The sequence below is a fragment of the Struthio camelus genome, chromosome 1, assembly GCF_040807025.1.
Source record: "Struthio camelus isolate bStrCam1 chromosome 1, bStrCam1.hap1, whole genome shotgun sequence".
In the NCBI taxonomy this organism is placed as follows: Eukaryota; Metazoa; Chordata; class Aves; order Struthioniformes; family Struthionidae; genus Struthio; species Struthio camelus.
The window spans coordinates 197,403,914-197,430,830 of NC_090942.1; the positions used below are offsets into that span (position 1 = coordinate 197,403,914).

General features: G+C 35.8%; 1 protein-coding gene across 13 annotated transcripts in view; it reads right to left on the reverse strand.

The window, feature by feature from the left end:
* NBEA (neurobeachin) overlaps positions 1-26,917 on the reverse strand; it is a 530,623-nt gene that overhangs the window by 360,255 nt on the left and 143,451 nt on the right. For 12 of the 13 annotated variants that reach the window (XM_068930067.1, XM_068930069.1, XM_068930074.1 and 9 more), the window contains exons 9-13: positions 22,758-22,955; positions 21,841-21,974; positions 8,948-9,056; positions 3,052-3,204; positions 2,137-2,305 (exon numbers count right to left, since the gene is read on the reverse strand). In XM_068930067.1, coding sequence (XP_068786168.1) covers positions 2,137-2,305; positions 3,052-3,204; positions 8,948-9,056; positions 21,841-21,974; positions 22,758-22,955 — 763 coding nt within the window. Of the gene's footprint in view, positions 1-2,136; positions 2,306-3,051; positions 3,205-8,947; positions 9,057-12,966; positions 12,999-21,840; positions 21,975-22,757; positions 22,956-26,917 lie in introns of those variants that run through there. The other variant, XM_068930079.1, reaches the window with a different exon arrangement.

The window sequence follows — 26,917 nt, forward strand, 5'->3', positions numbered from 1 at the left end:
AGCAGTGGGTATTGTCTACCTTGACTTCCGCAAGGCTTTTGACACTGTCTCCCATCGCATCCTCCTAGGCAAGCTCAGGAAGTGTGGGAGTGGACAGTGAGGTGGATTGAGAACTGGCTGGATGGCCGAGCTCAGAGGGTTGTGGTCAGTGGTGCGGAGTCTAGTTGGAGGCCTGTAGCTAGCGGTGTCCCCCAGGGGTCAGTCCTGGGTCCAGTCTTGTTCAATGTATTCATCAATGACCTGGAGGAAGGGACAGAGTGCACCCTCAGCAAGTTTGCTGATGATACTACACTGGGGGTGGAGCTGCTGACCCACCAGAAGACTGTGCTGCCATTCAGAGGGACCTGGACAGGCTGGAGAGGTGGGCGGAGAGGAACCTCACAAAGTTCAACAAAGGCAAGTGCAAGGTCCTGCACCTAGGGAGGAATAACCCCATGCACCAGGACAGCATGGGGGTTGACCTGCTGGAAAGCAGCTGAGCAGAGAAGGACCTGGAGTCCTGGTGGGCAAGTTAAGCATGAGCATTTAGCTTTCCATGATTTTAAATGTTTACACTGTACTTGCCAACACGAAAGACCAGCACCTAACCTTCCACTGAAGTCAACAGAGGCCTAATCAATACAGTCAGCGGAGCCTAGAAAGCATCTACCTTTCTAACTAAATACTTCGCTAGGCTCTGTTGAGTAGGGACGGGAAACGGTTCCTTAAATATTATCATCAGTATCATCTGACATGCCATAAGGTGTCCAAGATATCTACAGAGAGCTGGTTGATATGACACAGGATGGACAGGACACCTGCAACCTTCTAAAGAAGGCCCTGAAAGCCAGGTAGGATGCCCCACAGAGCCTAAAATGATGCTAGAAACCTATATTCAAGCAATTGAACCCTGCAGTCCACTTCCTATAATCTGCACAGCTACGTCAGACATAAACACATTACATTGTATGCACCACAGATGAAATGAGCTTAAACCCATTCGGACAGTGAGAACCCAGGAAATAATCAGTAGAAAGTATTTGTCATGGTTCCCCAAAATTTCAAGTTAATTGAGTAACTACAAGGGTTAATTTTCATTACATGACGTTACAAATTTTTCATTCAAATGAACAGAGAACAAAAGCAGAAACTGTCATTAGCTGTTTTATTAAAATAATTTTGAATAATTTCATCAAGAATATAGTTAGCCTCATATTATGCTCCGAGATAACAACTATGAACGAGGGACCAGCTCCAGAAGGAACTCTTCCTGTAAGCTTCAGTAAGTTACAATTTTTCTGTCTGTTAGGGCACCTAATGTAGGATAAGAATTGTTCCTTCCATTTTTAATGGTAAACATAAAAATGGAAAAAAACTCTATGCATACAGCTCACTGATAATTAACAAATTTTCCAATAACATGTATTTCTTCATATTCTTACATTGTTGGGTACCTGACAGCATTAAAGAACAGGAGAAGAACGAACCTCCCCCAGTTTCTGAATTTCTTGGCAGGATGGTAACAATTACAGAATAAAGACAATTAATAAGTTGTTTCTACATCAATTAATTTTCAAGGAACTTTCAGCCATATCCTTCTGGCTTTACACAAGTAGTCTGCTAAATGTAATGACATTACAGCTGCAGTGTATAGGATTAGAATAATTTGATGCTCTGGTTAATAACACATCTGTTACAGGCAGTGTCTATCCTGTATTTATTATTGTATTTTGTTGTTCCTGTCATTTAATGCTTCCTAAGCTAAACTAAACATGTGACTATTAGCTAAGTTAAATCAACCTCTATTTTATAAGGGCAAAAGAAAAATATTACTGACCTGGAAATACAGCTTTAGAGATCTTACCCGTGAGAACACAAAGTGCCCCCCAGTTGTCAGGTCACTTAATATTACTAACTAATCATTATGATATTCAAACCCTGTAAAGTTTTCTTTGGCATATGAGATATGCTTACTATTTCTTCTCTGGTACAGACAAATAAAAATCAGCGAGTTTTCTTTATATTCGAAAGCATGTCCCACATAGTTACATGCTATGTGAGGGAGGATCAAAGTAGAAATCTAGGAACACACATCAACATACGGAATATTCCTTTGCAAGAAATGCTTATAATTTCTTTCTTACGCATTGTACTTACCTAATCCTTTAGGAGTAATACCACTGCTATCAGCAGGATTAACCACCCAGTAGTAGTATTTCAACGTGTGCATTAACTGCAATACTGTTCCTACTCTACGTATAGTGTTATAGATTGTAGCAGTTCCAATGAATTCAGCTGACAAGTAGGTGTACAAAGACAGCTGCACCTGAAGAATGAAATAATTATCTACATAAACATAAGTTAAATATTAATAGCCTTACTTTGTAAAGAATTGTTAGGATTTACTTTGAATATGATATAAAAAAAAAATTACAAATAATTTTACTGGGAGAAGGGGCTGGACTGAATGATCTCCATAGGTCCCTTCCACTCTAAATCTTCTATGGTACTGTAATTTATGTAATGAGAGACATGCTAATTTGCTTCATATTTTGGCTTTTGATATTAAGACATATATTTTCAGATTTTATGACCATGCTACTTTTTGGTCCACATCCCTCAATTCTGATTATTTAGGAAAATAATAAATTCATTATTATCAGCAAAGAATGAAAAAATTAGGTAATTTTATCCAGCCAGAATACATCATTTAAATTAAAACAAAAATTTATGTGAACGTGTAACCTTCTGCTTACAATTAAAAGTATTCATTTTTTTGCTTAATCTCTAAGCAAACAACATAACGTAATCATCGAAAAAGGAACTAGGTTCCTATAAACAGTCTTCCCATAGAATCAACCAGAACCTTTGGCAAGAATGTAACTGCTTTTAAAAATGTGTAAAAGGCGTTAGAGAATAGAGCCAAGCAGGATAGACTTCATGATCTAAAAGATCTCTACTAGTACCATGTATTTAAAGAAAACACTAAAACCTAAGCACCGTAGAATATAAGAGTACTCCCATTGTACTTCACAACAGGAAGGACATAACATCATCCAAGTGCACAATTACCTTTGCAGGGGTATGTATCCAGATAGCAGGATTAAAAAGAATGTGATCACATAATTGCTTCAGTAAAGGTGCTCCATGTGACAATCCATCCAAATATTTTGCAAATGATAAAAATTGTTCCAGAACTGCCCTAGTTATATGAACTCTAGATGACTGGCAAAAAATAATCAGAAAGAACAAAAGTTAAAAAAATCTTCCGTAATGTACTTACAGCAGAAATATTAAACAATATTTTCACTGGGCTCATCTTTACTAAATACATGCAACCTCATGATTTTTTATCCCATTGGATACAAAAGGAAAATAAAAAGAAGAAATCAAAACCTTATATTTTCCAATAAATAATATTAATGATATTTCAAATGGCTACATTTTACAAATTCAAAATATTCATCAATAGCTGGGGTTAAACCTTTCTCTTCTTTTGTTTTCTTTTCCTTCTATTATATTCCAGTCAGCATTCTACATCTTGTGGCACAGTGCTTTGAGAACCTGGTCTGAAGTCCTTAACTAGTCTTCAGTGTAATAAGTTAATTATGCATCTTACTGAAATTGTGTTTGTCAATATGTAAATACACAGTATTTGCAGACTTGCTTTTTTTTTTTGCTTAAACATAAGTAGCTATTTGAAGGGTTTGGGTTCAGGGTTTCCTCAGATTTCAAAAGAGTCCTTAAATTTCATAGCATATACTATACAATCATTGTTGAGTCCTCTTCCTATGCAGCAATACGGCATGTGGAGTTTGACAAACTTCATTCTACTAAATTAACAAAAGGAACCAATAGGAACAACCATTAAACATCTCTCCCCTTGCCTTCCCTACCAAATACGTTGCAATTACTTTTAATGCTATAAATACAGTATGGGAACATGCAGATTTGTTATTTTTAGAAGTGAAATACATTTGTCAGTAATATAAACTCAGTCAGGATACTGAATTTCCTTTGGCTTGTACATGACAAACCACACTAAATAGTCTGCAACTAATATGAACAAAAAGGTTCTTCTAATGTTCAGGTCAGAAGAAACACATAGTTGTCTGTCCTCCTTTCTAAAGTATTTGATTACATGCAAACGAACAGCAGATAATCTACAAATAATAAAATAGAGCCCAGATATGAAACAAAAAGGGTTTCTTCCTGCCATACGTGCCAGCTGAATACAAGTGCTCACAGTAAAAAATAAAAAACATCCTTTTGAAAAATTGCAACTTAGGAGAATATAGCGTTACAAAAAGAAAAAAAGGAAAATAGCATACATTGCAAGAATTACGTTGTGGCAGAAATCAAAAATAAATCCTTTAAATATTGACATACTCTGAGTTTAATGATGCAATAAAATTCTCAAGTTAGAAATAGAGAGGATCCTGACTTGGCGAAACTTAAAATCGGAGCAGGCATTAATTAGAATAGTATGCAAACTTTTTTATTTCTTGTACAACATAATAAATAGACTACAATCTTGCAAATTATTCCGTGTGCATAAACCACCATGCTCTATTCAAGACAAAGGGAGTCCATGTGGGATCACTAGCCTGCCTGTACATGACTTGCAGAAGTGGAGCTAAGAGCTTTGTAAATTCAATCTTGTGATGCCACAGGAAAGCCTACTATTAGAAAAAAAGATCTTAGAATAGTTCTTTAACATTTTAAATCACACTTGTTTGGTATAACCCTAGGAAATAATCCACTTTCAAGTCATACTTATTCAGTGAAGGTAAGCAGTTTCTATTATAAGAATAAATTTCCCTAGCTAGAAAAACACAGGAAGCAGAATGAGAGAGATTATTTAGCATTTTCCTTCAAAGTTCAGTACATTTTTAAAGGTGATGTTATCATAATTTAGTTTAATCATCACAAGCCATGAAACTCTAATCATAACTCCTTCTCCAATGATTGTTATACTGGCCCTATGCCAATGAAAAAATATAGTAGCAGACATTCAAGAACGTTAAAGTAATGAGAATCAATTGTAAGAGTACTATTATCTTAGTACAGCTGACATTAGTTTGTTTTAAGGTCATTACATTATATTAACAGGCCTTGTGAAAGCTTTGGGCCAGGAGGGAGATGATGGTTCTTAGACAAACATTTGAACTAAACCTCAACTTTGTGAAATCAGCTCATAATGGTAAAAAGCATACAAGTAAGCCCCTTGCAACTGTTCCTTTCAGGATCAGAATTATTTAATTTTTTTTTTTTTTTCAAAGCACAGAGGAGTTACTTCAACAATTTCAGAACTGACCCTCTGGGGATTAAGTTAATTTTTATTAACAGTAAATAAAAGAAAATTAGACCTAAACTATGAAATGTCTGTGACATGTTTGTGCAAACAATATAACTTTGCCAGAGAAGAGTGTGGGGCAGGGAGTGGAGAAAGTTGTTTGCCAGATGAAACACAAAATACATTTAAAGTGATTTACAAACAGCTCTGAAGTAAAAGCATAAATCAGATAAACAGGATCAACTTTTCCAAAATATTTCCCTATTGACATGCAAACTTTTATGTTAAGGTATGGGAAAACAAATAGATTTAAACACCAGGTCATCATCTTTGATACAAGAACAGACAGCAACTGAAGATAAATTGATAATCTAGTCTCACTCTGAACCCGTGAAACTGAAGATGAATATGTTGGCCAATTTCTATACTAAGAAAACAGCCTTGGATAATTTGTTCTGGTTAGTGTAACAGTTTCTTAGTTTCAAAGAAAATTGAAAAGAAAATCGTCAATATCTCAGGAATATTAATGCTAATTTTTCTTCTTCTCTAGGTTTCATCAGTATCTCTGCATTTGGCATGTGTGATCATGTGTGTAATACAAAAAAAATTCAGAAAAGGCATTACGCTAGATGATATAATTTTATAGGTTTAATACTAAAGGTCTATCAATATGACAGAACTAAAACAGGTATATTTCAGAAATTTGTGGAATTTAATATGAAGCTTATTATATGAACATAATATAGCAGTCTGAATATTCTCTCACCAAAAAAGGAAAAATATCCCCAGACACACACACACACACACACACACACACACACACACACACACACTACACACACACAAACACACACACACACACACATATATATAAAATATATATTATGGATATATATATTGTGGATATATAATATCCACAGACAATATAACCACAGACAGTTAAAAATCTAATCCCCAAACTCTAACTGAAAAAAAAGGAAAGGAGGGAGAAAAATACAAAACAGAAAGAGTAAACATATTTTCATATATTCTCTTGGTGGAGCAAGACCATAAAATGGTATAAAAACACAAATGTGATATTTGTGTTTGCAGGTTGCATAAATATATATCATTCTGGTTAATAAGTCAACCTTTTGGATACAAAGGCAACCATTTTTGTGAAGTATTTATGCTCTCTTCAATATAAAACTATTATAAATGTAGACCTGTACAAGAAACTGCAGAACATCTAACAGATTATTAAACATAACTGTACAAACAGCACAGAACTATTTCATTGCACCTGCTGCTTTTAAAGATGACAGCCTAAATGTTAAGCGATTAGGTGAATTAACAAATATTCAAGTACACAAGAAAAATGGTTTTGCATTGTAAGGGAGATATTCCCTTGCAATCACTGGCCTAGTAGTTATCAAGAAATTAACTGTCGAGAAATTAACACCAAGAACATCTCTTTCTTCCATTACCCAATAAAATGTAAAATTAAGAAGCACTACATAAAGTATCTTCTCTGGAATAGCATGATTCTCTAAGGTAGTGTTTTGTAGAAATGATATTTCATTCTTTCACATAGTGTTACCTAATTGTTTCACATATTATCATCTAAATTCCTTGAAAATTCAATTGAAACTTGCAGAACTTCAATAATGACAGTAAGAAAAATAATAACTAAGGGAAAATGCAAATCATGGAAGAACAATGGCTTGGATAGATTGATATCCATTAAAAAAAAATGACAGTAGTACTGTACACATTTGTCAACTTAACTCACAGAGCTGGTGAGCACAACAATGTAGAAATGGCAGTTTCTATATCGCTCCTTCCCTCCTCTGAATATCAGATTAGACCTTTTTTCTCATACTGCCGTTGCAAAGATTTGATCTCGTATCATGAGCCTCATGTGTCTTCTGAATACAGACAGAATACTACACTCTGCTTCCTCCAGCAAATTCAGCTTGAATTTCATGTCTATATTAATTGAGAATTTCTAGTAATGAACCAATTACAGAAATTACATACTCCTCAGCAAAAGCAGAATGCCAGCTTCTCTTACGTAAGCCATCAATCAGTAGTAAAAAATCTCTTGTATCTTTTCTATATCAGTTTCAGGTGAGATTATTGTATTAAGAATTCTGGATAATCCTCTGTGTTCCTTGCTAATTGGGTTACCTTGAGTATAAAATAGTTAGCTTTGATTCCACTGTAACTATGGAAAAACTAATCAGGGAAGGAAGACTGTATTTCCAACAATACTGAATCTGTCAAGTGTCTCACACAATACGCTTTAAGGTCTTCTAGGTAAATAGAAGTGCCTGTGTCAACAAAAGGTTGGTCATCTGTCCAGCTGAACAGAGCTCTGCACTACGACCATAATATATAAGCAACTAAGAGTAACTACAACAGTCAACTTTTACCTCAGAAAGTCCCATAGCATTATCTTTTATAAGCAGCTGCTAGGCAGAGCATCCCATGCCACAAAAATGCGACTGTCACTATCTGAGATTTGATACAGTGGAGCCTTCTAGCTCTTAACAAGGCACCTCCTGATCCCATTAGCTCCTCCCTACCAATGTCAGAAAATTATTTCCCTTACCAGAATATGAGTATTGACCTAATCTGATTTTTCACTCTAACATGACAGGCAAAAGGTCGCAGTTCTGCTGTTTGTCCACCACAGAAGCTGCTGAGTTATCAGTCTATGAGGAGTGCACATGATAGTATTTCAGTGACTATTTCTAATATAGCCACTGTGCTTTCTTTTACATTAATCAAATACTTTTAAAAAGTTATTTTAAAGAAGAAACTTTAAATTGAATAGCTTTCAACTCTAATATTGGAAGGGGTATTTCTCCATCCACTTCTTGAGACAAAGATCATACCAACCCACCTGTGCAAAGGATGTATCTCCTCTGAACATAGCAACTGTATTTTATAGGGTGGCCACAGAGGCTCAGGTTTTTGAGAGCTTTGCTAATGGCCTCAATTTAAACTGTCTTCCTTGGGGCAGCATCTTGGATGAGGTCTGTGGGAGCAGTAGTTAATGCAGCAAAATATGGGACAAAACATCTTAACACCTCATAGTTTCTAAAGAGGACCAAATATGCCTCTCTTTTGTGGAATATAAAATAAGTTAGGTAATTATTTTACTAGTAATAGGTTATAAGTGTCCATTTTTCATAAGGTAACTTAAACATTGCATCCTTTGTAAGCTAGCCATGTATTTGGTGACATTATCGGTAAGACTGCTTTGTTGTTGCTTTTTAATGACAATAGAACATCTCTGAGTGGCCACAGATCATGTTCATAGTCTCAGCTATGAGAATTCAGCAAGATATTGGGCAGCAGACCTCAGATGACAAACAACTGACGTCTGGAAGATGGCAAATTTCCATGAAGACTCAGGAGTATCTTTCAAGAAATCAAGCAGTTTATCAAAGGCAGTTTAAGGACAAATATGATCTTAGTATGGCAAATTTCAGAAGCAGAACACTCATTCTTTGAATATTGACATATAAGAGGAGAAAAGATTCCTACAGACAACTTAGAAATATTACAAACTGAAAATGTCTGATATCACAAATATATTTATTCTACTAGCCTTTTGAGCTAAGGGTATGAAAGTATCCAGAATGACTGTAAAAATACCAAGAACCAAGGTAAAAAAATACATACCTTTTCTAGGAGGTAGCCAATGACTAGAAAGCCTTTTCCACCCAGCATCTGTTCTTGCATGGCTACTGAACTCTTAAGAAGCTCAACCAAGAAAGCCAATAGGGTAGCACTGCATGAAAAGAACAAGTATTTATCAGATTATAAATGCCGAAAAAAAGCAGTCTGTTATATCCTCAGTATTCACCAGATATTAAGTAAGCAGAAACAGGCTTAAAGTGGTGAACAATTTCTTAAAAGAAACTAAATCTTAAATTTTCTTTTGATAGATTTCTCCAGTGATTGTTCATATATTACAATCCTAGGAGTGAGAGTCTGTATTCAGAGAGAAGTGGAAAATCATTTTATCAGCTCTCCTGATTTGACCAGAACTGTCCAAAATTTTAAATATCCAGCCCTGCAACTCGCAGTCCTAGTCAAAGGTTTTGCAGTTGGAAGAGGTAAGAGATGATGAATGGGATCCAGCTAGCAGTGCTAGAATGCTGCAAGCAGGAACCGTGTCAGCAATTTTACTATCCAGAAAAAGGTATTATGCTAAACACCAAAACTTGCAGCCACTAGCTACATTACCATTCCACACTTTCAGTCCCTATAGTCACTACTACCACAAAAATGAGGAATAAAATAGCTGAACATGCCTGTGGGCAACAATGCCCATCACAGACCACAGTGGAACAGCAGGGTGGAGAGCTTCCTTCATATTTTCTCCGGACCAGACATGACAATAATATCTAGGCCTGGCCAAATAAAGGCTGACTATCACTTTCATCCATTTAGGAAAGTACAGAAAGACTCCAGAAGCAGCAAGAAAATCACCCAGCAGTCCAGCCCTGCAGTGTTCAAATTACTATCTGTAGGTGAGGTGTTCAGAAAGCGTAGGGAGAAAAGAGTGGTCACTAAAGGTTAAAGTTTAGAAACAGAAGAGAGATGAGAGACTTCAGAGGCCAGACTCAGTAAGAAAGTGAAACTATGTTGTGAAAACCAACACACAGTGGAAATACAAGACAGATTCACTGACTGTGGGAGAAAGAAATCATGACTAGTTTTTGGGTGATGAGAGGGAAATAAAAATATATTCATCTGTTGCTGAGAAACCCAGAAGAAAAGAAAAAAAGAAAAAAAAGGTCATGTCAGAAAGGAAAAAAATTTAAAAGATAATCTTTTAAACATCTCAAAATGACTGAATGCATTGCACTGACTTAAAAAGGGAACACATAAAGTTATCATTATTTTTCTAAAAATAAAATAATTAGAAAAATTCCTAAATGCACAGACATATATCTGCAACCATAAAGGTTCTCACATAGGTGGTGGATTCAGGCAGGGGTGGAAACTGTGGCTTTCACAGCTATGAAAAAGTGAATTAAAGGAAACGTCCCACCTGCGATTTATAAATTTCTATTTATTTTAGTTACACTATCTAGTCAGCTAAAGGTTCTCTTGCTCTCCAAATGCAACCCTTTACTTTGAAATAAATGTTGCGATCAGATAATCCATGCCAGCACCAAGAAATTATCAATGGGCTGAGGGAAACAAGACATACTCTATTTGGTGAGCAAGGTTGCCATGTGAAAAGTACAGAGTGTAGGCAAGGTACATGCTGTGAACATGAAACAGTGCCTTGTCTTGCTTCATTATTGTATGGTCACAATAATCAGTCTAAAATCACATACAGGATTCTCCACAAAGTGTCAGCAGTAAAAGAACATAGATAATATCCATTTACAATACTCCAAAAGCTTTTATCAAAACAATTTGTCAGACTGTCACATCAATTTCAAACCAGGTTATATGCTTCAATTTTATTTTACCCTGACAGAAACTTCCCATTGTATTTATCATCTAAAATAATAAGATGATCATTTTAAAGTACAAGATCTACTAAGAACAACAACATTACTCCATGGCAGTTCAGAAGAAACCCATGTTAAAGCTTCTACAGAACTGACACATGCAAAATTGAAGATTTATATATAGAAGCAATTGTTTAAAATCTGAACGGGTCAAAAAAGAATTTCATATAGATGGTGCTCTCTGTCAGCCATTATGAGTAACCTTATGACTTCGGAAGGACAACTCATTATGCATCAAGAAGGAGCATACTTCTTTGAAGGATTAGAACCTAAATTACAATAATGATATTGTGATTAATTATATTAACATTATATTGAAAAATCAGAAATTACTCTTAAAATGGATTTAAAAGAGTTCTGTACCATGAACATGGCACTGTACCTAAGTTTAGAAGGTTCTACGTCCACCTCTTTGAATGATTTCCCAGAAGCCCACTTCTCTGTATTGCAATTAATTCGGACTTAATTAAGTCTGTCCTATCTACTTAAAGGTAAACTCAGGGGCTGGAGATATTCTTATCTCATATTAATACAATCTCTATGCAATGGTTAGAAATTCTGATAGTACTACAAACAGTAAAACACACTGACACCATAATAATAAGTCTTTTCTTTCTTTCCTTTTTTCTTTTTTTTAATTAGGCATAACATACACCAGTCAACTCTGAAATAATTAGTGGCCTGATTAACCCACTTAACATTTAACCATGCCACTAACACAGAAACATACAAGTTCATTCTACATAAGAAAGACTGAATCAGCCAAGTTTATTAGTTTAGATGCAAACAGAGCCCAGACAATATTTTGAGATTTTAGATTTTTATGTGGGGTATGTCTGAACTAGCTGACCACATTAGCTCTACACAGAGCTACATTAACCATCATTACAAAGCAATTTCCAATGTTTCTAGTTCCAGAAAAGATATGAGTTCAGTCAATATCTCTGTGAATGAGCTATGCTATTTCTGGTGTCCAAATTGGCTCTGCTTATCTGCAGAACCAGGTATTGCAGAGCTGGCCACAAGCCAGCTCTGCAAAAGTCAGCTCAGATCTGCAAGCAGTAACTCTACCTACAAACCTTCTCCTGGATTATCCAAGATCATGATCATAGATAACAGAGAGTTGACTATAGCATACATTAACTCAAATCTTGAGAGAGCAAACATAAATACATCATCACACTTCCAAATACATAAAAAATTCCAAATACCAGAGAAAGAAGCAGTTGAGCAGAACCACCTAACATTCACGTAGAGATGCAACAAAGTTCGAGGTGAATACCGTATAGCACAACAGCATTGCTGAATAGTAGCACAATAATTAAATATAACTAGGAGCTTCACTAGTGTAATGTTCCACAAAGTTATGTATGCAGGAAAATCATGACATTAGAAAGACCTCTTATTTTTTTTAACAGACGCAAGAACTGCAAAATCAAAAAGGAAGTGTTTTAAAACTCCCATTGCACATACAGCACCGAAACAATTACTGCCTGAAAGAAATGATCAAAAAGACAGGCAGAAAACAGATTACATGCTTAGTCTGATTTTTTTTTCCAGAAATCTTGCTTATACCTGTTTCAGGTGTGACTTTTCTTTTTGAGTAGAAAGAAGGGAATAAAACTGCATTAAATAACAACTGTTGCACAAAACACTATTCTTACACATACTGTGCTATCTATCATATATACTTTATGCTAGGGAGCATTCAATCTGCCTGAAGAGACCCAACAGTTCTCAGGTATAGTTTCCCAATATCTTTAAAATTTCTCCTTCCCCACATATTCAGACTGACCTCAAAGAAGCATTTAGATATACATACATATATATATATATATATATAGCAATAAATGCATAATCACATACTGGATATTTTTTCCTCAATGTTGAATTTTAAGGGTTTAATCTTCAGAAAACTGACTGCCTAATTTAGAGGATGGTATCTATAATTTTTAACATATTATCAAAGAAAGTCAATTTATATAATCATATTGGCCACCAAAAAGTAAGTTAAATGTGAAAATTTAAATATAAAAATTTGTATTAGCAGAATCTGGTTGCCAAAATCATGCTTTAAAAAAGGTTACTGTTGACATAGGGGAAGTAAAATTTATTAGAAGATTGTCTTCCAAGATGAACAATTTTTCAAACAGAGTTTAACAAACTTACCAGTAACTAATATGCATCGGATTGCTGCAGGGCTCACATTAAACTTGCAAAATTCTGTGCACTGCCATACAAAATTTCTCTCCATTCTTGCCTATTTCCAATTCCCCTAGATACAAAGGCAAATATAAAGGATACTTCAGCCCATTCCTATATCTCCTCTTTACCATGCCCTGTCTAGAAAACATTAGCCTGTCTACAGTGCAGCTAAGATATACATGCACAGAGGAAAGGAAACATTTCAACCAACGTTAAATTATACAGAGACCTGAAAAAATGGTAATTTCAGGAGAAAATTTGTCCAGCAGCTTTCCGTAAATAAAAAAAAGCAAAAAAAAGATTGCAGGTCTAAACATGAAGATGCTATATTTGCAATGGTTGTTATACCTCTTATTCTATAATTAGCATATTGTAGAGATAGTAAGTTTCTGGAATACTCTTATATTAAAAACCTGAAGATTAATCACATTGTTACTCTTTACTGTATTGCCCATGTTTCCCCTCAAACATACACTTTTTTGTGAAGAATGAAAACTCTTTTGTAGGACATGAGCACAGAATTGGCATGCAGAGCGTAAACTGTCGGAACTTGTCTGTGAGATATTCTTAAGGACACTTTCACATCTATACTCATTCGTTATATTTGTTATATTTGTGAAGTCACTACCTTTATAAATCAGATAGTTATTCTTAATACCATGTGCACTATGAAATTACATATATTACCTAGCTTCTCTCGTTCATTTAGAACTACAAATTTAATATAAACTATTATGTTTCAGTATAACACTACTAGCTTCAATCTACAGCCATGCAACGTTATTCCTTAAATAAAAAATGTGATACTAAGGTAGGCCACAAAAAAAAGGCTTTTGCTGCAAACCATCTTCAAAAATCCAAGATATTACTCTTTAATTAAAGAATAAGAATAATTATATATCTTAATATATATTTTATTTTCACTATCTGTTTATATCTATTTATATCTATGGGAATTTTAAAGAACATGTGCAGATGATAAAAAAAAAAAGTTAAATAAGCTCACAGTGCAGACACCAGGTTTACGAAGTCTTTATACTATTACAACCAAGGAAGAGCTTTCTTTGCCAAATTCTAAATTGATAAGTAGTTCCTCGTAAGAGAATTAATATTATTGTTTTACTAAGCAAAAATACTGAACTATTTAGATAAATTATTCTTATGAAATGAGTTCTTATCATTTCACTTACAGATTAAGCGTCGTATTTGGAACATTGGTCATCATATATACTCAAATAAATTCATATGAAAAAGGCTGTTTGAGAATGAACCATGCTCTAAAAGTCTAAGAATGTGCACTGCTAGAATAAAAGTGAAAATCTGTGTTTTGTTTTGTTTTTAAAAATCACTACATAGCTACCTTTAGTAGTTTAAGTTACCTTTTCTGATGAGAATTTCCTCTGAAAATTTTATCTTAATTTCTGTAAGTTTCATCTTGGACTGTAGACTACAAAACTTATAAGAAGCTATAAAGATCTAAGTATTTCAATCAACAACAGATGATTTACAGAGGCTACATAAAAACAAATAAAACACATATTTGTTCTATCTGGTTATCTTTGGGAAGGATCCTTTATAAATTAATCCTATCCATAATTTTAGCTTCTCTAAGACAAAGAGATCATATGATTAACTCCATCAAAGGCTATTAGTATACCAACTTTTGAAAACTCAACGTACCATAAACAGAGAAAGTGTCAATAAGGAAGATAATACATCAGAAAGCAAGGTTTTGTTTTCACATAAAAAACTTCATAAGGTACTTGCCTCTTAATTTCAAATCATAGGAATGTAAAAAACTCAATACCGGCTATATTCGAAAGAGAAATTAATTAACAAAAAAAAGGGCATAATGCTGTGGACATGACATCTCAATATTAGAATATATTAGTATTTTTCAGAAAAGGTTACACATATTGGGAGTACAAATAGGAAATTTCATCACAGTATACTCCCTGCTAAAAGCACAAAGTCACACAGTTGTGCGTATTTTAAAGCAGCTGATTACTGTGTTACACTACTGACTAAAAATTTACTCATATCCATTCATTTACATTTATTCATTTTTAGCCACTAAAGCCTCTTTGCCACAAAACCAAGAAGGGTCCTCTGACAATGCTGGAGGTTAAATAACCTCAGAACAGAGGAGACACACTGAGAAATGGCAGAGCTCTGAGGGTTGTGCTCAGTAGCACCAGAGTCTAGTTGGAGGCCTGTAGCTAGCGGTGTCCCCCAGGGGTCAGTCCTGGGTCCAGTCTTGTTCAATGTATTCATCAATGACCTGGAGGAAGGGACAGAGTGCACCCTCAGCAAGTTTGCTGAGGATATTAAACTAGGAGGAGCGGCTGACACACCAGAAGACTGTGCTGCCATTCAGAGGGACCTGGACAGGCTGGAGAGGTGGGCGGAGAGGAACCTCACGAAGTTCAACATGGGCAAGTGCAGGGTCCTGCACCTAGGCAGGAATAATCCCATGCACCAGTACAGGCTGGGGACTGACCTGCTGGAAAGCAGCTCTGCCGAGAAGGACCTGGGAGTGCTGGTGGACAACAAGTCAAGCATGAGCCAGCAGTGTGCCCTTGTGGCCAAGAAGGCCAATGGTCTCCTGGGGTGCATTAGGCGGAGTGCTGCCAGCAGGTGGAGGGAGGTGACCCTGCCCCTCTCCTCAGCCCTGGGGAGGCCTCACCTAGAGTACTGTGTTCAGTTCTGGGCTCCCCAGTACAAGAGAGACGTGGCCCTACTGGATAGGGTCCAGTAGAGGGCTACGAAGATGATGAGGGGACTGGAACATCTCTCCTATGAAGAAAGGCTGCGAGAGCTGGGCCTATTTATCCTGGAGAAGAGAAGGCTGAGAGGGGATGTCAGCAATGTGTACAAGTATCTGAAGTGGGGGTGTCGAGAAGATGGGGCCAGACTCTTCTCCATGGTGCCCAGTGACAGGACAAGAGGCAATGGGCACCAACTGAACCACAGGCAGTTCCATCTGAACATAAGGAAAAACTTCTTTGCTGTGAGGGTGACAGAGCGCTGGAACAGGTTGCCCAGGGAGACTGTGGAGTCTCCTTCCTCGGAGATATTCAAAACCCACCTGGACGTGATCCTGGGAAATATGCTCTAGAGGATCCTGCTCTAGCAGGGGGATTGGACTAGATGATCTCCAGAGGTCCCTTCCAACCTCAACCATTCTGTGATTCTGTGAATCTGTGAAGCTACTGGAGAGAGTGCAGTGAAGGGCCACTAAGGTGATTAAGAGACAGGAGCATCTCTCATAAGAGGAAAGGCTGAGGGAGCTGGGCCTGTTTAGCCTGGAGAAAACACCAAGAGGGAATCTTATCAATGTGTTTCAATATCTGAAGGGAGGGTGTAAAGAGCATGGGCCAGACTCTTCTCTGTGGTGCCCAGTGACAGGATGAGAGGCAATGGGCACAAACTGAAACACAGGAAGTTCCATCTGAACATCAGGAAAAATTTATTTCCTGTGAGGGTGACTCAGCACTGGAATAGGTTACCCAGAGAGGCTGTGGAGTCTCCCTCCACAGGGAGATATTCAATAGCTGTCTGGACAGTGTCCTGGGCAACCTGCTCTAGAGGACCCTGCTTGAGCAGTGGGGTTGAATCAGATGATCTCTAGAGGTCCCTTCCAACCCCAACCGTTCTGTGACTGTGAAATTCCTACAGCCAGGGCAGCTCTCCCAAGTGCTTCCTTAGGTTCCAATTTAAAAAAATGTTTTCTTTCTGTAAACCTGTTGGAGAGAAAGGGAAAACTACTACTTTCTTTTCCCCTTTCCATTCTTTCTCCAGATAACATATGACCAAGAAAATAAGAGAAGAATACTGAATTTGTTTCATCCAAACTGATCCACTGAACATATGAGAGAGAAAAACAGCTGCCGCTTGTGAGAACTTGAAGGGCAGGAAGGTCACTACAGACTTCTGCTCATGGAAATAACACTTTGGGATACCCTATCCATTCCTAACACTGCACCCTTAACAGTTCCTGAATCTTCTGGAATATGTAGAGCTACCACAGTTTAGGAGTTTAAAAGGGATTTTACCACATGATACAATTATGGCAATTTCATTATAAACTAGCACCCAGGTAGTCTGATTTGGGTAGTAATATTCCTGTCATCACTGTTCTGAAAGATTCCAGTACAACCGATTTCATTTGGGTTATATCTGAGATCTTAAGTGTGACGTTTGACCCCGTTCCTTTGGTAATGCCTGAGAAAACGGTTATCAGGACCTGACTTGGCAAACTCCAAGCTCTTGACTGGAGAAAGAGCTGGGCTGGGACCCTGCGCCATTGCAAGCACAAAGGTAGATGCAAGGATGTTGAAATGGGATGTCTTTCACATCATTCCTCAAATTTAAATACCTGGGCCTACTGGGCCAACAAGAAAAATGTTGACTGATGCTAGGATAAAATAGATTAGGTAGGTAGGTAGGATGCTGCCTAACATTCACCTGATTTGCTACCATTATCTTGCAGATAATTCAGTTATATTAATGGCAGGATTAATTAATAATTATGGTAAAATCACAGATTTTTCATTTTAACCTTATAAAAATTGAGACCTCGAAACGTACTTCGTATCAAACTATGTCTTTCTGTTTTTCTCCAAGTTGATCTACCAAAGTGAAAATGCAGCAACACTACTAGTTACAGAAAGGAACCTAATAAAGTCAACATCTGAATATAAAAAATATTGAAAAAAAACTGAGTATAGATTATTAATTGACTAAAGCAAAACATACAATACAATATTTAGAGGAAAAGCTGAAAAGTAGGAATTGAAATATTTACAGTTATTTTTGCCCCCGTCACTGATGTTTCCATTTCTCTGATTTACCCTCAATAGGAGGGCAATATGCTTTCTATCAGGACTATTCATCTCTATTGAAGAGTCAGAATAATGTAAGTAATAAAACAAAATTAAAATATGCCTACACTTTTTGCAACATATTTTAGGGTGTTTTTTATATATCACCTTTAAGAAAGTTAAGGTAAACCTAGACACTGTGTTGATTTACTATGATAAATAGTAAAAATACTTTCATTGCTGTTTTTATTTCTACTGCATCTGATCTAGCAAATTCAGTTAGCAGTCTTTAGAACAAGCGTATAAAAGACAGAACCACGACTCATTTTTGTTCTTGGGATGACTTAATCTATTTAAGAGCTACAGCTCCTCCTATTTTCAGATTTTTTCCCCAATATAGTACAGCCAAAAGCAACAATCTCATTTGAATTAATTCTTGTTCTTTATTCTGTGATGGAATCGGGTCACTAAAAAATATTGCATGCAATACCTTGCCAGAATCAGTTTTTATGTCAATGCTCAGCAGACCCAAATGAATTCCAAACTGTAAACAATGGACCAGACGTGAACAAAACAAATCCTTCTTATCATACTACCAATGGATATTATCAAAGATAACAACTTTACCACGACAGGCAAAGGCACCTTATGTTTCCTTTTACTACATAAACACCTTGTTAACTTATACTGCTAAATTTTCTACTCTAACCACGCTACTGAGAAGCAAGACAAAAGGTAGTGTCCTGGTATTCTAGTTGATGGACCACTCTTCTGAATAGCAGGTGCATCATTTCCAGTAAGAAAACACATATTTAAGATACAAACTCAGTTTTCATTCTTTTAGTTTCAGCTTCTACAGGGCTTCAAGGGCAGAATTGTACGATATTTCACTATTTGTCCTCATACAAGATGTAGATGAGATAATACACAACAATACACAAAAGAATAGAGAATATACACAAAGAATAGCATTCAAATACAAGGTTGCTATACACACAATGAATTGCTTTATAATCTGAAATTTCTGTTACACCTACTCTATTAATTTAGAAAAGATTAAAGTTGTCAGCGGACAGAGGAGATCAAAAAAACAGCGTTCCCTGTTGGGCCTTGTAATAAAGCTCTTATAATGCCAAAAAAACCTCCCAAAACTGAGAACTTGAAATTATTAAACAGATTTTGATGCATGTGGCAGAGAAGGAGGGAAGAAGGATTCAAAAAAATAGACTGGAGACCTATGCCATTTACATTGGGGTATTAAGTCATTTACACTTCCCACCTCCCAATAACATGTAAAACAAAAGGCAACACAGCTATTCAAGAGAACTCCCAGTTGGTCACCAGAAAGAAATAAAATTCTACAGCTGTAGTAAGATTTCACAAATGTAATGGTCTACTGCCATCAAGTATTATCTGGCCCTTTTGCTTTTTTGGTAAAGAGATATACAGGTTATTTACTTTAGGATAGCATTGTTAGAACAATATATATTTTGCAACAGTTGAGCCCCAACTATTTTTCAGAAAGAAGTGCAGCCTTGTTTTGCTGAAGTAAATAAACTTTCATTTTCACAGTTAAGGGCGGCATAAACAGGTATCAGATAAAGCTCAGAAACTGAATTTTGGAAGGGAAATAGCATCTAAATAATAACTAGAGAATAGTCTAAAAAAGAAAGGGATAAAAGGGAAGGACTGACTATGTACACTTCTTTTCTGCATTCACTCCAACAACTAACCTCAAACTTAATCCCTGCTCTTTACATATTTATCTCCCTTTCCCCCTTCTCCTTTTCATCTTTCTTTGCCCCAGAAATCTTTTCATTTCTTTTCATATGGTTACTTCTTTGTTCACTTAAACTATTCTATTATTTGTGTCAATATCTATATTCTATTACAGTAAAAATAAGAAAATAATGCACATACACCAAAAGCATGGTAATTTGGATTACATCTCTTTTACCAAGCAGCCACTTGTTTAAAAGTCTTTTGAATACTTTCTTGAGCTGGCATCACATCTTGCTGTATTAAACATTTGTACAATTTTAGAGCATAATGAATGTCAGTTCTTGCTAGAAAACAACCTAATTATAGAAGAAATATACTGATTTAAGTAGAACATTTTTTCCTATTTACAGTTCAACTAAGTCAATAAATGGTTCTATACATTTTAAACTGAGGTTTATGAATGTTTTCACTGGAAAGACCACACACTAAGGAAGAACAAGGCTTTATCTGGATTTCTAAAACTCACATTATATTAGCTCTCCATTTTTGAACAGAGCAAGTTACTGCTTTGTCATCTATTACAGAGTTAGCTCATTAATGAACTGAACATATATTTTATCCATATTTATGTGTACACACACACACACACATCTATAACCTCTCTTAAATTGGAATAAGTATTTTGCCTACTGCTGTACAAGTAAATACAAACACACAGAAATTTTTTTCACAGTTACTTCAAATGAAGACTTTTTTATCTCTGCCCCTTACTTTACAATACTTCAATGCAAAATACATACTGGAAAACAGATTAGTAAAAAGTGAATTTCCCACAAAAAGCAATACACAATCAGCTTTTCTATCTATAACATTGAAGGAAATAATTTTCAACAGTACTGCTTAAAAGTAGAATTGGTTATTTTTAAGATCGTGGTAATAGTTCTAACATTGTACTAGAAAATATTCATGTGAAATACATTTTTTTCACACTATATTTAAAAAGAAAAAAAATTGATTTCATCAGCCATCTTAGCTAGAAGTAATTTACCAGAAGGAAAGCAGACAATTTGAGAAAATTCAAATAAATTGATTAATTTCTAAATTTAGAAAGAGATAAATGAGCTTTGAGGAGAATCTATGCCAATGTATGGTTTTCAGGTATTTTTTTCAAAATTGTAGGTCATTTTAATATTAGTTAATTACTGTTCAATTAATCAATTATTATTGCACTCTCAAATGTAATAGGAAATATTCAGAAGAATGAATACCGCAGTATACTCTAAATAGCAAAATAATCCAGGCAGTCTGAACTACACTTCTGTTTTATAAATTTATTCAAACACAAAAGTCAGCTTATACTGCCTTAAAACAATTTTTTTCCAGCAGGTTCTGGCTACATAACATCAGGGAACCATACTAAAACTGTTCTTAAACCTTGCTTTTCCAGTTTCATTACTTCTGGCAAGTATTCTAGCCCCTTCAAGCAAGAAGTTTAGGCCCATGCTTCGTGCTGACAATTTCAGACTCTTTGTGCTGCCTCTAGATTAAGATCCTACCATGATATAGTACGTGGCAAGAGATCTTCATGAGTAAGTACTGTCTTTGCTACAATAACTGCCGCTCAGCTAGCTTTAAACAGGTCAGCATGGGTTTAGATAGATTTCTAATCTGCTAACTTAACCGATTTCTAAGTGCAATGCAGGCTTCAGTGCAGGCTTTGCAGCCTACAGTGAGTTCCACGCTGTCAGAGCAGAGTTTTCATGTGATTGTTTAATTTTGTCTTGGTATGCCCACAGTCACTGTTGCAATCAAAATATGGCCACAATGTTCTGCCCATGTGTTAATATGGATGTGATATCTCTCTTTTTTTTTTTTAAATTTGTAATGCTATTAAACATGAATTCAAACGCCAAAGTTTTGACCAAGAAAATTCACTGAACACTGAGCACTATCAAATACATTGAGCATTATTGAGTAAAAGTACATTGATAACTTAAAAGTTGCAAACACTGTCAACAAAACCTATCCTTAATGACTCTAAACTGATTTGAATTCATTATTCAATCCAATTAATCGTATGTCCAGTTCCACCTGGAATCTCTTCAAGTGGTTACTACAATTTACACAGTTCTATAGTAAATTACTTTTTCAAAGATAATATCATTTTCAGAGTAATAAAGGGAATATATAAATCATATAATTTAAAAAAGAAAACAAATAAAACATTCCCATAATAGAAATAGAAATATTGTTAGCTAAATTTATTTTTTTATCTTGCTTGAAAAAAGCTTACCAAACTGTTGTTTCCACCTGACTGTCATGCAGCTGTCGATTGTCTAATTGGGCAAAGAGAGGAAAAAGAACCTGAATCCCTCCAATCGAATGAATTGCACTGTGAATGGAGTGGGTTACGATAGCTTTCACATCCTAAGTCAATAAGAAAAAATAAACCTCAATTAATATCAATTTGAAAGGAAAAGTACAAATCTCATAACTTGATAATGCTTTAACATTGAATTGAGTATGAACTACATACATCAGACATGTTCTAACTTAGTTTCATTATTTATATTTCAATTATCATTATACTGAAATAGAAGGCAAGTGCTAAAAAGAGAAACTTCACTATCATGGCAAACTGTGGCTTATGGTAAGGTACATATTTCCTAATGAAAAAATAATTCTTTTTCACTCTAGAAAATGAGCAAAAAGATCAGGTAGTCATAGGCATAGCAAAAGCTGAAATAACACATAATAAAAATCTCATTGTACAATAGCACAAGAACTGTCTTATCACCCAAGTGATGCTGCGCTAATAGAGATCACAGAACATGAATTCAGTAGCATTATATATGCAACATATAAACAATTCAGAAGATTACATATTTTTATTCTCAAATTTCCTCTCCCAAATATTAAGATATAAAGATTTTGCAACAGATAACAGCTACAGCAGCACAATGGCATGCTGCTTTCCAGGCTTGTAGAAAGATGCAAAGAGCATAGAACACAGAAAACAGGAATGCTTTAAAGGCGAAAAATGATAACCTCAACAAAGTGTTACGTTACGCATAAACATATACTTACTGTCAGTTAATACTGCATATATAACAAAGGTATTAGAAGCAGCACCCAGTTAAACTACAGCTTTTCTATTGTGGTTAGTTCAGTTAACATAATTATGATTATTTTAAAAAAGCCCACACAAACCTGAAGCATAAGAGCATGTGGGGAGTGTACAAAAATTGAAGGATTTTCCTTTGGTGAGGATTCAAGGCATAGCTGAGCATCAGTAGCCTTAGCATTATAAGTAAAGGCAATGCTACTTGCAAGTTTCCCATCATATAGCACTTGCTTGTGGTGCTCAGCCAGATGAATGTCACTCTCAGATTTAAATTTGAATGTGCTCTGAAAAAAGAAAAAGATAGTAACTTTTATAAGGTAAGTATCTTTAACAAAATACTTATCAGAAAATGTGTATAAAATATATGAGACTTGAGAAGTGATACAGAATCAATTACATTTTGTTTTCAGTTTTCCAGTAGCCTAATGCTACTGAACGATGAGATCATTTTTATACTTACTCTACTCCACATCACCATGTTAATATTGTATTTGCTATTTTATGTAGTTTTATACCTCCTGTCAGCATTAACAGGTTTCAAAATTAACTACAAGGAATAAAGTGTCATATTAATCAGCTATAAATATGTTAAAATTAAAAAATAGAGGATGCAACATATAATAAATATAGAATAAATTAAATGCCTTGTATATTTAATATAAATTTACTCAATTTAGAATGTTAAACGCTATATTATTTTTATTAAGGGACCTAGTGTTTTTAAACATTATAAATCCTATGCTTCATTAGTAGTCAGGAATACATAAGGTACTTATATAAAAAAAAATCTATATAAAAACATACACGTCATATTTCAAATTAACGATCCTCAAACTTAAAGCTTTTACAAAGGAAGACTGAACGAAAATTTCCACTACTCTTAAACATATCACGACTCATATCCGAATCAAAACTAGATTTCCTGACAGAACTGACAAATTATTCAAGCACAAGAAGATAGATTTCTTCCTTTCTGCAAAAAGCTGTCTGATTTGCTTGGCATGTAACTACTTGTGAATGTAACAATTATTTGACAGTGGCAGAAAGACAACTAGTAGTAACACACAGTACTGATAAAAGTCAAGGAAATCTGTTAGAAGTGATCACCATTTAATAATGCAATATGAAAGTCAATGCTGCATTTTCCAAACTCCTTACTCACCTGCTTATAATAATCTATTGTGGAGGTGAGTTATGAATCATTTTGCTCATTTTCACTGCATATAGCCATATATTGAGTCCAAAATACAATTGTTTTCATCCCTCTCATCCTAGCAAATATATTTCTCCCCTCATAAACCCAAAGAAATTGTTTCATGAAACCACAGAAAATAGGATCACTGAGGTTGTTGCTATCCAGACTAGAAGAATTAAAATAGGCAATTTATGGGCTATCAACCGCTATTTCCAAATATGTTATAAATTCCTATCATCTTTTACACAAACTCGTAAAACTTGGCCAGCTTTGGCGGAGTACACAAAGCTGCTGGAACCCTGACAAGATTCGCTTGCTTAAAGCCCGCTGATGGGAATGGGCATCTGCTTAAGTGACCGACATATGACAATATAAGTTCTTGTAATAACCATCCCTTTTGTATGTGGGTCACAAGAAGGATGTGGACTGAATCAACCAGGCTTTTGAGCGCAGCTGCTGCAGCTGCTTGAGAACCATGGGCGCAGGTCTGTCAGTCAGCTGTGTCCAACGTGTTGGGATGTCAAGGGGAAGGGAAGCAGCAATGCCATGCTGAAAATGTATGAGACAGGCTCTGCAAAAGGGAATACGAGTAGGAAGGGTGAAGGGAAACGAATGGGAAGTCAGTGTACGAATCTACATTTGCATTTTAATTTGGAACAGGACTGCATTTTAGAGGGAATCTCCCAACTATCCCTTCTCGCTGCACCTTGGTTCATATGGTAAAACTGTTTAGCACCATCGTGTTTAAAACCATCCCAACAGGATTCCTTCCAGATAATACTAAACTAGAAAATGTCCTCTAGCAGCTAAAAGTCATTCAGTCCACAGGATCAGACTACAGCCAGTCTGAAGTAAAACCCCAAAATGCACACACTGTGGACACCCAGCCCTCAGCACTGAATGTTTTCACTTCACACCTACTGTGCCGCACCAGTTGCTGGAGCAGAAACATCCAAAGAGTGAATGTGGTGCTTAAAGCTTGAGAGCTAGCTCTCGGTTGAATTGTTGGCTACATCTCACTTATCAGGAAATGACTGCTACAAATTAAAGACTCGTTCTGAGGAAGGGGATATTTTTTGCCCCAAAAAGGTATTTGTAATTACAGAGATAAAGCTCTGTATATGTACTGCAGAGAAGAAATAGCTTAGTGAATTTGTTGATTTCAGAAAATAGCTGCATTTCTGCATGTGCTACTACTTTGTTATTTTACCACATGAAAACACTTCTTACCCAGTAAATTTTGTGATGCCCATAAGGCTTATGAGATTCCAAAGGTCAGAATGTTTTTTTCATTAACATACTTGAAATGAAAAAGTTATGAGAAAAGTGTTTCAACACAAAATTTGTATCATTTTATTACCATGAAATTTTGTAACTTTCTAAACTGAAGCTTCATCAACAGATTTAAGCTCTATTCTATCTCTCAGTTTTCAGACTTTACAATGCTTCAAGAGTTTATCCAAGATTGTTGTTTGAAAGTCAGGCAGATAAGTTAGGAATCAATATAACACTGCAGCACATTTTTGGAAAAAAAAAAGACATAAAAGGAATCTTCTGCCACTGTGACTTAAAGAAAGTGGTCATAAGCTAGAAATACTGAGTTCTGCCACAAGATTACTATAATAGAATAGAAAGAAAAGCTTAAATTCAGATAAATAATAATCCTTTGCTACTAATACTGGCCTACACAAAGAGAAAATTCAATATATACATATTGAACTGAGGTCTCTGGAGAATACAAGCACAGGAAAATTGCTGAGGCTCCCAAGTGTGTAAGCCTAAATTGCAAATGGTTAATTAATGGTCACTGAAGGAATGCAACCTGCTATCTGCTCTTTTTTGCTGCTGTCTTGCCCTTAGGCTGGCTCTGTGCAGATCCCCAACATTTAACATTTTCTGAACAGGATGAAAAAATATAGGATAAAAAAAGACGGTAAGTTACAGCTTCTACAAGAACAGGAACAAAGGAAAAACAGAGAGAAACGAATTATTCCAGTATGGTCTCCTCCACTAAAGGAAGCTGTGCCTGATCAGTACCACTACTTACACGCCTGTAGGTCTCCCCTTCATCAAAAAAAAGGGTGCTTCTTTTTGATTTACCATCCACCCCGTTTTGCTAACAGAAATTCAGCAACCATACATAAAATATTATCTTGCACTAATAACTGGGTTAAGTAAATTTTAATTTTAAAGAGTACTTTGTGCACGTGTTTGTATATGCATGCACGAATGCATTTTTTGCTCCAAACTTCATACGTGACAAAGTGATCGATGCTGCAGCGCTGATCAAGGGCAAACAACACACAGAACAACTGGAGAACTCATTTTGCAACCTGTGTGGGAGGGTTAAGGAGAGTGGCACAGACGTCCCAGGGCTATTAGGAGAGGAGGGCATGCTGAAACTTCCTTTTGTAAATAACACCAATATTGCTATCAGATGCATTGCTTCCTCCCACGTTATCTCCCTTGCTGCTCTATTCAGTGGTGGCCGCCCCTCAGAATTCCAGCTGGGACCTGCTGCTCTCTCCACATCACTGCCAGGGAACAACGGTGGAGAGCAGAAAAAGCACAGGGAGAGCAGCATTGCTGCTCTTGCTGCCTTTTCCTTATGGCAACCTCTAGCAATTGAAAACATCATTTTAGGAGGCAAAAGTCCTGCTCAGCAACTGCAAGACTCAAAGTGAGCACACTCATTACAGAGGAGACCTGAGACTGTAACTACTAAATTCTAATAGGTTTCTACTAAATATGATTTAAAATAATAAGATGTTTATGGCCAAATTGGGAAGACTTAAGCAGGAAGAGGCAAATAGCACTATTCTATCACCAGTGTATTTTCCTCCTTTCTCCTCTTAAAAAAAAAAAAAAGTAATTTTTATTCAACAGTTACCAAGTGTGGCAGCTTTTCAGTACTGCTACTCATACAGTCACTGAAATACTTTTTATTTAAAAATATTAATGTAAATTAGGCCTTCTACTACTGAAAATTTAATATCTCAAAGTAAACAATCTTGATAAATCAGTTTTTTATATTAAAGAGTGCTGGTTAAA